Source organism: Orcinus orca, chromosome 2 (assembly GCF_937001465.1).
Source record: "Orcinus orca chromosome 2, mOrcOrc1.1, whole genome shotgun sequence".
In the NCBI taxonomy this organism is placed as follows: Eukaryota; Metazoa; Chordata; class Mammalia; order Artiodactyla; family Delphinidae; genus Orcinus; species Orcinus orca.
The window spans coordinates 157,345,159-157,358,232 of NC_064560.1; the positions used below are offsets into that span (position 1 = coordinate 157,345,159).

The 13,074-nt window shown below is 40.9% G+C and overlaps 1 protein-coding gene across 7 annotated transcripts in view; it reads left to right on the top strand.

Moving 5' to 3' along the window:
• Window positions 1–4,732: 4,732 nt before the first annotated feature.
• TMEM260 (transmembrane protein 260) overlaps window positions 4,733–13,074 on the top strand; it is a 67,161-nt gene continuing 58,819 nt past the window's right edge. For 3 of the 7 annotated variants that reach the window (XR_007475678.1, XM_033404700.2, XM_033404702.2), the window contains exons 1-3: window positions 4,733–5,010; window positions 10,353–10,384; window positions 11,113–11,264. Coding sequence is in view for 6 of the 7 variants with exons in the window: in XM_033404700.2 (XP_033260591.1) it covers window positions 4,851–5,010; window positions 10,353–10,384; window positions 11,113–11,264 (344 nt within the window). In the remaining variant the exon portion in view is untranslated. The remainder of the gene's footprint in view (window positions 5,011–10,352; window positions 10,385–11,112; window positions 11,265–13,074) is intronic. The other 4 variants (XM_004279318.3, XM_033404697.2, XM_033404703.2 and 1 more) reach the window with 2 other exon arrangements.

Genomic DNA, 13,074 nt, shown 5'->3' on the forward strand with positions numbered 1-13,074 from the left:
TGTAGATGGCTTATTGGATAGTATTCCATGTATCTAATTTCTATGGTTTCTAATCTAAAATTTCACAGGTATTTGTAAGATTAAGATGCATTTGACTTTATTTCAAGTGGGGTTTTGGGGGATAATGACAAAATTTTCAGGTGAATTTCAGTGCATTAATATCTGTGAAGCTGCTCTGAATGCTCAGAAAGAATAAAACAAAGGGGAGGGACTTCTGCTTCCAGAGAGATGGAGTGGCCATAGTTTCCCCTATTCCTCTTGCTAAGTACAACTAAACACCCTGGATATTATATATAAGACAAACGTAACAAGACGGAAAGGTGGAGAGAGTAAGGTAGACCAGACAGGAGCCTTGAAACCTGAAGAACAACACGGTGGTGAGATCCCTGGATTTCTTTTTGCTTCGTGCTGCCCAGACCGTGTGCCAGAGAAGTGAGCAACCCAGAGACACCAACAGCACAGACAAAAAAAAAAAAAAAGCCTGCTCTCCCTGGTCAGAGGACGAGGAAAAGGCAAGATAGACACATTTAGAAAATAACTCTCTACTGTAGCCAGAAACCAAAGAGAAAACTGTGGCCATCCACCCCCACTCCAGCAAAAGCTGAGTGGGGAACCTTGACCTCCACCCTCTCCAGGCGCCCCAGCACACCCACCAGGCTGATGGCAAAGAAGGCTGAACAGGGAGCCAGACCTTTCATCCATGGCATCAGTGGAGTCCACGTGGGGAGCACACACTCCCACCCACCCAGCAGTAATGAGCTGCCTGTCTTCTCCCTGCTGTGGTGGTGTTAGAGGGGTCCTAGAGGAGAGTCAGGACTTGTGCCCAGAAAAAGGAGGGCACTTCCCCGCTCTGCCTTCTCCTCACCATGGTGTCGTGTCGGCGGGGGCTACGGGGGAGCAGTCCCGGGCACTCTTACCCCTTTCCCATTTGAGGGAGGTATCTATCAGTGGAGGCCTGGTGGGGAGCTGGGACACCCACCTCTGCCTGGCTGTAATGCGGAGCCCTAGACTGTCCGTAGATGTTGGCTTTCCCTGTGGATTTCACACTGGCCTAGTCAGCCCCACAATCACATGAGACAATTCCTTGCAATAAATCTCCTAATATGTATCTCCCACTAGTTCTGTTTCTCTGGTTGGATCCTAAACGATCCACATATTTTTCTGTTGTACAGTATGTTTCTTTCTTTTTTTTTTTTTATCTTTGGCTGTGTTGGGTCTTCGTTGCTGCATGCTGGCTTTCTCTAGTTGCGATGAGCGGGGGCTACTCTTCGTCGAGGTGCATGGGCTTCCCATTGCGGTGGCTTCCCTTGTTGCAGAGCCAGGGCTCTAGGTGCGCGCAAGCTCAGGAGTTGTGGCACACGGGCTCAGTAGTTGTGGCGTGTGGGCTTAGTTGCTCCACGGCATGTGGGATCTTCCCGGACCACGGCTCAAACCTGTGTCTCCTGCATTGGCAGGCGGACTCTTAACCACTGCGCCACCAGGGAAGCCACACTCTATGTATTATAGTAGCTGTCTCTAACCCACTGTGGAGTGAAACAGAGCATACATAACAGATAAATAATACTCTTTGCATATTTTGCTAGTCTGCCCAAGGATAAGGTCCAACTGTCATGTGTTTCCCTCTTTCTTATACAACTACAACTCTAACATTTTCTGTTTTCATCTCTTCTCTTCTTCCCTCCTTGGTTCCATCCCCTCCATGCTCCAGTACATCTTTATCTCCTCACTATTTCTCTCCAAATACTCCGTTGGATTACCAAAAACCCATTTGACACTTCAATCCCTGTGACTTCCCACACTACTTCTCTCTTTCCCCTCACTGCCAAACTTCTTGCAAATGTATTCTATTTTCCCTTCTTCCATTTCCTCACTTCTTACCCACTATTACCTTGTTTCCATATGTACTACTCTACCGAAACTCCATCCTCAAAGGAGATTAGCCATGAAGCTAACAAAGCTTAAATTTCACAGCCCAAATCTTATGGTTACGAAAGGGGAAGGGGAGGGAAGGGGAAGGAAGGGATAAATTAGGAGTTGGGGATTAACAGATATACACTACTGTACATAAAATAGATAAACAAGAACCTACTTATAGCACAGGGAACTATATCGTAATAACCTATAATGGAAAAGAATCTGAAACTAATACAACATTGTAAATCAACTACACTTCAATTAAAAAAAATTTTCACAGCCCGTCACTAGCACAAGCTCCTTCCAATGACCATACCTAATTTTGTATCTGCAGTTTTGTATTCTTTTGCTTACACGATTCTCCAAATTGTATAAACTTAAGCCCCATAAACTTAGATGTGGCTCTCCTCACCATCCTTCTCCTCTCTGTGACAACCTGACCACATATACATCACTGATATCATTTCATCCTTAGGTCCCTGTGGTGCATCCCTCTCTTCCACTGTTCTCTCCTCTTCTCCTGCCATTCCCTAAATGAAGATGTTGTCTAACATTTGACCTCAACCTTGTTCTCCCTACATAATGCCTCTGTGAACTTATTAATTCATCTCATCCTTACATGACAACTCCCAAATTCAAACTTCCAGCACTGAGCTCTACCTCTCAAACATGGGCAAATAATTATGTGCTTCTTTTTTTAAGGGATCACTTGGAGCCCTTCTTTTTAAAAAATTTTTAAAAATAGATTTATTTATTTTAGGCTATGTTGGGTCTTCATTGCTGCGCGTGGGTTTTCTCTAGTTGTGGCAAGCGGGGGCTGTTCTTCGTTGTGGTGCGCGGACTTCTCATTGCGGTGGCTCCTCTTGTTGCGGAGCACGGACTCTAGGCACACAAGCTTCAGTAGTTGCAGCACACAAGCTCAGTAGTCGTGGCTCGAGGGCTCTAGAGCACAAGCTCAGTAGTTGTGGCTCATGGGCTTAGTTGCTCCGCGGCATGTGGGATCTTCCCGGACCAGGGCTCGAACCCCTGTCCCCTGCATTGGCAAGTGGATTCTTAACCACTGCACCCCCGGGGAAGCCCCATAACTATGCTCTTTTGAAAGTAATTGCCATGATAAAAACTTATTTTTTTATAAAGCTCATGAGCAAAAGATGAAATGGATAAAAAAGGAAAGAAGCATATGCTTGGCTCAGTCAGTATTCATCACTGGCATGCTCTTTCAGAAAAGAAATTGAAGGCAGGCTTACTTAGTAATCTATTGCTGAGCAACAAATTACCCCAAATTTAGTGGACTAAAACAACAACATTTATTATTTCAGTTTTTGCAGGACAGTAATCTGGGTGAGACTTAGCTGGGTCCTCTGCATTAGGGTCTGTAGTCAAGGCTGCAGTCAAGGTCTTGGAGGGAGTTAGTTAGTCATTATCTCATGGCTCATGTGGGGAAGGCTCGGCTCCCTAGCTCCCTCTTGAGGTATTAGTGGGATTCAGTTCCTTGCAGGTTGTTGGACTGAGGGCCTCAGCGCCTCGCTGGCTGTTTGGCTGGAGGTGACGCTCAGTTCCTTGCCATGTGGACCTCTCCATAAAGCACCTCACAACATGGTAGGTGGCTTCATCAGAGTGAACAGGTGGAAGGGCAAGAGAGGTAGCACCCGCCAAGGGGAGGGCAGGCAAGATGAAAAGTCGGTCTTTTATAACCTAATCTCCAAAGTGACATCCATCACTTTTTCCTTATGCTATTACAGACAGAAGTGAGTCACTAGATCCTTCCCACACACAAGGGGAGAGGATTACACAAGGGAGTGAATACCGGGAGTCAGGGATTACTGGGGGGTCCATTTAGAAGCTGCCTACCTACTCTCCAGGGCTTACAATATAGCAGAGAAAGCACTATGTAGTACCTGAGATGCTGACACAATGGCTGCCTATCTATGCAAGTGTGTTAGTCACTCTACATTTGAGACTATGTTCCTGTCAGATTGCTTGTAACACGTTTTAGATTGTCACTGATCTTCAGTGTATTTTGAGATGCATTCCAGGGAGGTTGCCCTCCTCTCCTCCCACTCCAGAATAATTGCTATAATAATGTAAAATGTAAGCTTAAAGATCTCGCCAAGAGCCATGCTATGTGGTGACCCAAGAGTCCCCATTCTTTTTTGCATCACAGCTAGTTGGAAAATGCAGTATCTTCAGTTCATTTTCCATCATGTGGTCAAATCTTCATCTAAATACTTCTCTTCATTAAAGTAGGAGACAACTTTATCACGGTGTAAGTTATTTGTATTACTACAGAAACTCAAGTTTCTCAACTCATCTCCCAAGTTTTCCTCATGCTATAAGAAACAAAATAGACAAACTAGCTTATTTTAATCTCTCTGAAAATAACTCAGCGATTTAACAATTAGCACACGAGCTTATAATTACTCGTAGTAAACATGCGATTAATGTATGTATTGGCTTACTCGGCACTTACTGTGCGCACACGTCCCCTCGGGCTGGCGGTCTGGGGCCCCTCGTGTAGTTCCACCCCACACCGCAGGGGGCAGTCGCGGCCCTTCCTCACGCCCGCTTGGCAATCCGGCTCCTGTCTCTGTCAGACCCGACCAAGTCTCTAGGAAGTTGGGGAGGCCATAGAGACGGACGCCCTGGGCCCATGCTTCCTTTCTTAAAAGAAGACTGTCGCTTGTGATGCGCTAGTGGAAAGCATATTATAATTCTGTAAACCCTGGCGCGCGCTACGGCGCCAGAAGGCTGCCTGGGCCTGGCTCCAGCGAGACCCCGCATTTTCTCCCCCCGCGCCGGCGCAGAAGGTGCGGTCCCGTCCGCCCGGCCCGACCCGGAAGCCGCCGCGCGCCGCGCTCGCCCGTCGGCCTGGGGATACCCGGCTGTCCCGAGTCCTGGGGCCTTCCGTGTCCTCCTTCCTCGGTCCCCTCTGGCCCATGGGTCTCCATAGCGACGGCGGGGGCCCGGCCGGGGGGCGGGCAGCCCGAGCGGGGCCGCGGCGCTCTGGGGGCCTCCGCGGTGGCGTCGCCGTTTTCGCCGCTGTGGCTGCCGTGTTCACCCTCACGCTGCCCCCCTCGGTGCCGGGGGGCGACTCGGGTAACGTACTCTCAGGGTCGTGCCTCCTGCCCCCCCTCTCTGGTCCGCTCTGTCCCCACGAGGTGTGGTCAGCTCGACCCCTCCATCCACTCGCCGGGGCCCCCGCAGGGTTTTGCGTTCCAGAACCAACCTGTGTTTCCATTCGTGTAATTTTTCTGTAATTCTGGTCTCTTTAGTTCTCAGGCTTTCGAGACGGGGCTGGTTGGTTTCGCCTGATGGGACTTACCGACCTCTCTCTCCACTTCTCCGATCATTTTCCTGGACCTGAGTTTTTGCTTTCCATTCCTTTTTAGTTCACAAACATTACTTACTGAGTGCTTATCGTGTTCCAGACAAAAAGACTAACAGGAGTGGTGTACAAGTATCTTGGAGACTGTTGTAATGCGGGCAGAGACAATACTACTGAATAGCCAGCAACATATTAGGTGGGGAGAATTTAGTGGAGACAGAAAGAGGGAAATGTGATTGACAGTGGGGTAGGCAGTGGCTCCATCAGAATGGCTAGTTGGGAAAGGCCTCTGAGGAGGTGATATTTTAGTTGAAACCTGAATGTTGAAAAGGAACCAGCCTTGCAGACTATTTGCGGGAGAACGCCTGAAAGGGTGGAAGCCAGTTGCGGCTTAAAGCTGCTTCTATTGAAAAGCGTGACCCGTGGGCCATTTAAATCACATGAATAATCGTTATGTATTTGGGATGAGAGACAAGATGCAGGCTTTGTTTTCCTGCCAAATTGACCATCTAATAATGCCTAATAATGATCCGTAATTTTGTTAGAATGGTGCTGTAAATTTGGGTCATGAATGTATAGACTGAAAAAAAACTGAGTGCCCTAGTTCCTGCATAACAAAATACCCCCAAATTGAGTGGCTTAAAACAAAAAACGGTTACTATTTCACATTTTCTGTTGATCAGGAATCTGGGTGCAGTTTAAGTGGGTGCTTTTAGGACAAGGATGCTGTCGTGGTATGGGGTAGGGCTGCAGTCCTCTCAGGGTTCAGCTTAGCGAGGATTAACTTCTAAACCCCATCCAGCTCTTTGCCAAACGGGTTTCTCTGTAAGCTGACTTTTGTCAAGAGGAAGAGATGGCACCTCTGCCTGACAGCTCTGTCATTTCGTAACCTAATCTTGGAAGTGACAGACCACTGCCCTGTTTTCTTCTTGGAAGTGAGTCAATATGTCAGCCCACACTCAAGGGCGAGAGGATTACACAGTGAGAATACTGGAGTTGGCAAGCTTTGGAGGCCGTCTTCAAGGCTGCCTACCACATTGGAGATCCTTGATGTTCCTTTTACACGTCATTACCTTGACTCTTTCTTTCATGTCCTATTGAACAAATAGGAGCAATGTTTCATTAGTATAGTGGGGAACGGAGTTACTGTATTTCTAAGGGTTATACTAAATAATAGAAATAGCTTTATAGTTGTGAGAGTTTTGACATTGGAGAGCATTACTCAGAGGTTGAGGAGTTCTGTAACTTTCAAAAAAACATTGACAGTTCTTTACCATGGTTGTTTGAGCCTGAAGGACGGGATTAGGATGAATAATAATAACACTTAATTGAGTACTTACTACGTGCCAGTGCTGTTCCAAGTGCTTTACGTGAATTATTTTAATCCTCCCAGCTACTACCCTGTGAGGTAGGTACTATCAATTTCTTTATTTTATAGACGACAAAACGGTTAAGCTGTGCCCAGAATCACACAGCTAGAAAGTAGAGGCCGTCAAGGAAAGAAACCAAGTAGACTGACTTTAGAACATGCTCTCTTAACCAGCCTGTGCTCTAAATTCTTTGTTAAATCTGTCATCACGTATTTAGTGATAAAGTCTATTTAAAATGTACAGTTGTGTTACGGAGCCCAAGCGTGGTCTGCTCACCACATGACAGGCCAATAAATCGAGAGATGTGTTGTTAGAGCAAGGAATAACCACTTGAATCGGAAAGCTAGCAGACCGAGAAGATGGCTGACTAGTGTCTCAAAAAACATCTTCCCTCAATCCAAATTTGAGCTCCTTTTATACAGATGGGGAGGAGGCGGGGCCCACTGCAGTGCCAGCCAATGGCTGAGCGGGGCTGCTATAGCTCACACCTGTCCCGCCCCTATTACAGCTGTTGCCTTGTTTTTATTAATACTGTATTTTTTCCCCAAAAGAATAAAGTTATCTATTCACTTTGAGTTATCAGACTTTTTAGGCATTGTGACTTGTTTAGTTTGACGCTGAATAGTGGTTGCTTCTAATATTTCTATGTTCATTTTGGGGAGTGATAAACTGTTTTCCAAGTGTTGCCAGTAAAATTTGTATAATCATGTCTGATGATTTTGTTTATATGTTGAATGTACTGTTCTCTTTGAATTTTGTGTTTATGAAAAATTTTTTTACCAATAAACAGAACACATCTCAAAACCAACATAAAGCATGTATTCTTCTTCCTGATAAGTCTTAAATTACACTCCATGAATCCATCGCATTGTGTGGCCTTGCCAAAGTTTAGTTTTTGCACTGCTTGATACACATAGTTGATTTTTGGGCAGGAGCACTCCTGGTCCTGTAGAGGAAAGGGTAGGAATCTAGCCTTCACTTCCATTTGTTATCCTTGGGAAAAATAAATTAGCTTATATATGTGTTTGTATGTTTTTAAGATACTGTCTTTAACACACTTGATATATGACAATATAATTTTATAATTAATATAAAAAGTATAATACGGAGGGAGCTGGGTTTTGTAAAGGTGAAGCTTCTGCTAACAACTCTGAGCTTGCCACCCATTTGTGTCCCAGATGAAAAAGCTGTGGTTCTCAAACTTGAATGTACTGGAGAATTGCCTGGGAAACTTGGGCCCCAATGCCAGAGGGTTTAGTGTAGGTAGATTTGGGTTATGGTCAAGAAATCTTCATTTTTAAAAGGCATCTGGGTAATTCTGTTGCAGGTTGTAGTAGGACTTAACATTTGAGGCAACCCTAGTGTAAAGGGCTGAGGGAAAGCAAGCACCCTTTTATCATATTTACTTTCTCTTTTGTATCATATTCAATTTTAAGAGTCGTGTTTAGCTTTTTATCAAGGGTGCATTCATAGACTTTGAATAGTAGCATCTTTTCTATTTATATTTTAGTTTCACATTTGATAAGAGTTGGTGATGGAGGTTAGTCATATTCCAGATTCATCTTTTTACCAACAACTCCAGCAAAGAATAACAGCATATTGACTTTTCAATGGTAAAAGGAAATTAGAGAAAATAGGCTATTTTTCTTAATGCTAAATGTAATTCTAAGTACATTTTAAATGGAGGAGAATGAATAGCAACCTTGGAAATCTGAACTGAACTGTGCTTCATAGCACCTACAGAAATATAAAAACCAAAAATTGATTAAAACCATTTGGGACTGAAGACATAAAGAGCAAACCCATTCTAGAGTAAAACTATGAAATACTATAAAATACTGGTAACAGCTACAAAGGGAGGAGTTATTTTAAATATTTTAAAACCATAAACAATTTATTTATATAAGATACAAGAAGGGCCTTTGACTTGTAAGATGCTCTTGAATATCTCCAGTAAACGTCAAAGATGTCCTTAAGTAAATGACTTAAGTGAGCAGTATCTGTCTTTGGTGCCCTCGGGATTTCTGTGAAGTGAGCAGTCGTTCAACCTGAGATGGGGGTGTCTTGAGTAGCAAGGATGACAACGTGATAGGTCTTTTTGTCAGTCTCTAGGTGCGGGGCTTTTCTGTGTGGCACGAGGAGGGAGAGGTGCTGATGTCTTGACTGAACCCTGAAATGGATAGGATATTTTCAACTTAGTGGAAAAGACAAATGAGAACAACTAACCAGAATAAAAGGCAATCTAAGTGCTAAATAGAGAGGTTCCAGCAGGTTCTATGGAGGAGGAGGAAGTGATTCATTCTGATGGGTGAAGCTGGGGAAGGGTATGTGTAAGGAAAGGTGTCACTGAGAAGGTAGCAACTGAACTAGGCCTTGATGGATTTAGGAGAGAATGCTGGATGAGAAAATGAGTGGTAAGAGGTGCAAAAGAGGACCATTCAGAGGAACAGTGGGTAGTCAGATCTGACAAAGGTGAGCATAGGTTTCATGGACATAAGCCTTGGAAGGGGACCTGGAAGCCATAGAGGGCTTGCATGTCACACTGAGGAATCGACTTCATTCAGTACACAGAGAGCAGCCATTGAGCAGTTTTAGTCTAAGGAAACAATCTGACCTCTGGGGAGTGGGGATGGCAGTAATTAGTGATTTCACTATGAAGATGAATTGGAGTAAAACATTGGTCAAAGCTATCGCTGTAGCCCAGGCCAGAGAGAGGAAGGGTCTAAAATACGGTCAGGGCAGTAGAAATGAAGAGTACTGATATCCACTGAAGGATAGAAAATGGACATTAATATATTTCCCAATAGATAATAGTACTTTCATAAATCATCAATTAATATTGATTGATTTCTTACACTGTACTGTATTAAGTGTATAGGGATAATCAGAAATAGTCCCTGTGCTCTGGATACTTAAAGTATTAACAAATAAGCACTGAATTACTACATCATAATTTTAGAAGTAATTACTAATGGTGAGGAATTACGAAGAACTATGTAAACATTATGATTTACTGGTTTGAAAAAAATGTACTTTGGTAGTCAAAGCTTACCAAAATAACCTGGAGTTAATAAGAATTTGGCAATTGTTTAAAGATATCCAACATAATTAATGTAGAGAATGTGTCCAAATGTCAGTTTAGGGCAGAATGGCACATTTTATAGACTGTTCAAATCTCCAGTGTCTGCACATTTTACATATCATAAGGTTGCATCTTTACCGACAGTTTTGTACTAAATTCTTGAGGGATAATACAGCATTTTACACTAATGCTCTGTAAGAGTTTTTTTATATTTGCAAGGGAAGACAACTTTCAGGAGGGAAAGTAGGCATATTTTTTAAATTGAAGGATAGTTGATCTACAATGTTGTGTTAGTTTCTGGGGTACAGCAAAGTGATTCAGTTATACATATTACATATTCTTCATTATAGGTTATTACAAGATATTGAACATGGTTCCCTATGCTATAGGACCTTGTTGCTTAAAATAAGCATTTTTAGAAACTAGAATTCACATATATTTACACTGACCAGTTATTAAAAACTAACAAAGATAGTTTGTTCAGTAATACCTAAGGGAGAACATATTCTGAGACTATTTCATGCTGTTAAATCTCCACAGATTTACAGTTTTATCCAGTCAAATTAATGCAAAACCCCAATGCAAGCATTTGGATTTTGAAAACTTTGGAGGAGTGTCATTTTCTAATAGTAATTATTGGTTTTCCATTATTTTTTCACAGGGGAACTGATCACAGCCGCACATGAGCTTGGAGTAAGTATTAGTTTTATTGTTTAATCAATGCTCTCATTAACAGTTTTAGGAATTAAGAAAGTTTAATTAAGCATGGAGTAAAGTAGATTAATTTATTTTCAAACCCCAGTTTTTAGTAACTTATAAGTACAGTACATGACAATTTACTTTAAGTTTTAAATCCAATTAAACTAAATCATAAAGCAAAGCCTTTACTATATATACAGTAGCTGGCTTATTATCACCCCAAATTTTGTATAAGCTATGGAGAATAAAATAAATCGGGTTAACAGTTTTAATAAGTTTATTATTTAATAAACTTTATTGTGGTGCATGATCCCTTTAGGCAAGACCTTAGGACTGTCAGCATGGTGGTAATCCGATAGCAGTGTGGTCTTTCAACTTACTAACCAATACGATATTTCAGAACCTGTTTTTTTTCAATAGCCTTTTAAATGACCCTAATGTACTGTGAACCCAGAGAACAAACTGCTTAAGAACTGACAATGAAATATGTCACCCTTTCTCTAGGTGACACACCATGTGATAGACCCTGCCAAATCCACTAAAGAAAATATTTATTTGTATTGGCACAAGAGGATTACAATAGAAAACCACTATTCAAACATTTAGTCATTGTCTCTTAATCTTTATACTTGCCTGAGAAAAGCGCTGCTTTTCAATTAAAGCCAGTGTGACTCTTCCTTTACTAGATGAAAACCTTCTGACTGTTGCTAATTTTCCCTTAGGTTGCCCATCCTCCTGGCTATCCTTTGTTCACTCTGGTGGCTAAACTGGCAATTATACTATTTCCTTTTGGTTCGGTTGCCTACCGAGTCAATCTTCTGTGTGGCTTATTTGGAGCAGTAGCTGCAGCATTACTTTTTTTCACCGTTTTCAGGTAAAGTAGTTGATTAGTTAATTTTGACTAATTGGAGATGGCCTATGTACATACATTACAAAAAAAAAATCTTTTGTTGCTTGAATGGTTTTTCCTAATCACTCATGTGATTTCACTTTCTCAATTTACAGTAATTTCATATGCGTTTGACTGCTTAAATGATTACACAGTTGGTTCTGCTTCATACAACGGAGAGAAGGTGTCACCAGTTCATTATCACAGTTCTCTGGTTAGGCAGAACTAATAAGGTTTGTCATTTCAGGAAGATGCAGATGGGCCAGTTTAATTCAACAATATAAAGTTCATCTTTTGGTAAATGGTAAATATCACTTAATTACTCATAGTATTGCTGATGGGCAGCTGCCTATCAGGTCCAGAGCTAATACCTAATTATATTGTATTTTAAATATGCACATGTATACTTTTTGAAATGAGGCTGTTAACTAAGGAAATCAATTTGGGTTGTGGTTTTAGTAAGGTTTCACTTTGTTCCATTATTGCTGTAGGGAAGATAGGCGAATTAGACACCACTTACTTCATGATGGAAGGCTTTCTTAGTTTGGAAGGCTATGCTGCTTTTAAAAAAACAGGTCATTAGTTTAGGATATTGCTAAACACATTTGCCTTTGCTGTTTCTCTCTCCTTCGGTATTAACTCAGCCTAACTTATGCCTAAAAGGATTATAGTCAAAAATACAAATTATTTTTCCTGCAAAGGGGAAACCAAGTTAAAACATTTCTTTCAAAAAGTATTGCAGATTTTATTATAAAAACAAATAATTTTTGTATGTAAATAGAGTATAATTTGAATAGACAATTTCAAATGTCAGTTTTGGAGACTAATGTTTTTATTTACATTTGTCATATCACTGCCCTTTGACTAAATTCTTTGTAAATTCCCTTTTGATTATTTGTAGAAAGGTAAAAGTTACAATAATTATGGCTAAAGCTTACTATTAAATCTATTTGTGGAAAGCTTTCAGATTTAAAGTTGTAATTGTTGATCATTTACTAAACTTTAATCTGTATTATTTAATTTGTTTCTATTTCGGTCTTACAGGTTTTCAGTGATAGCCATATCTTTATGAAATGTTTAAAATAACATTTCTGCTTGGATTAATTAGTGTTATGAATACTTTCTCTTTTTAAATGATTAGAATAATCATTATTAGAATTGTTCCTTCTGATCCTTTATAATTAAGACTGTCATTTTCGCTGAGAGAAAAACTTTTTATTTTTAAATATCTAGGTTGAAATTTAGAACTTACCTGTCTTTTATTAAATGTATGAGTTTTCGCAAGACATTTAAGACAAAGACATTTTAAAGAAAACTAATACTTGTATTTGTTTTGTTAGTTCATCTGTATTTTAGATTATTTCTACAACATATACATATATTTAAATGCTGTAGCCAGCTCTTAAGCAAGTAAAGTGATTCGTTTTCTAAAACTTTTCCATGTTTTCCACTATATTAATTGTCAATGCCCTTCCACATAAAAACCACTGTAAAAATCATATATAAAAATCTTTATCTTTCCAGAATCCGAATAGTTTGCGACAATAATTTTCCTTTGAGTTGTCCACATTTTAAAATAGCTTTGATTAGTTATTATGCTTGATTATAATGGGTTTTAGATTAGCACACAAGCCTGTGACCCTTTTCTTTTAATATACAGTCTTAATGATAAATTTGTATACTTGCTGACATATGTTTTAAATCAAAAACTCTTCATAGAATAAATTGGATATTTGCATGCTTTTAGTAATCTAGTACTTTGGAAAAGTTGCTTTCTTTCTGAAAAGGGACCTGA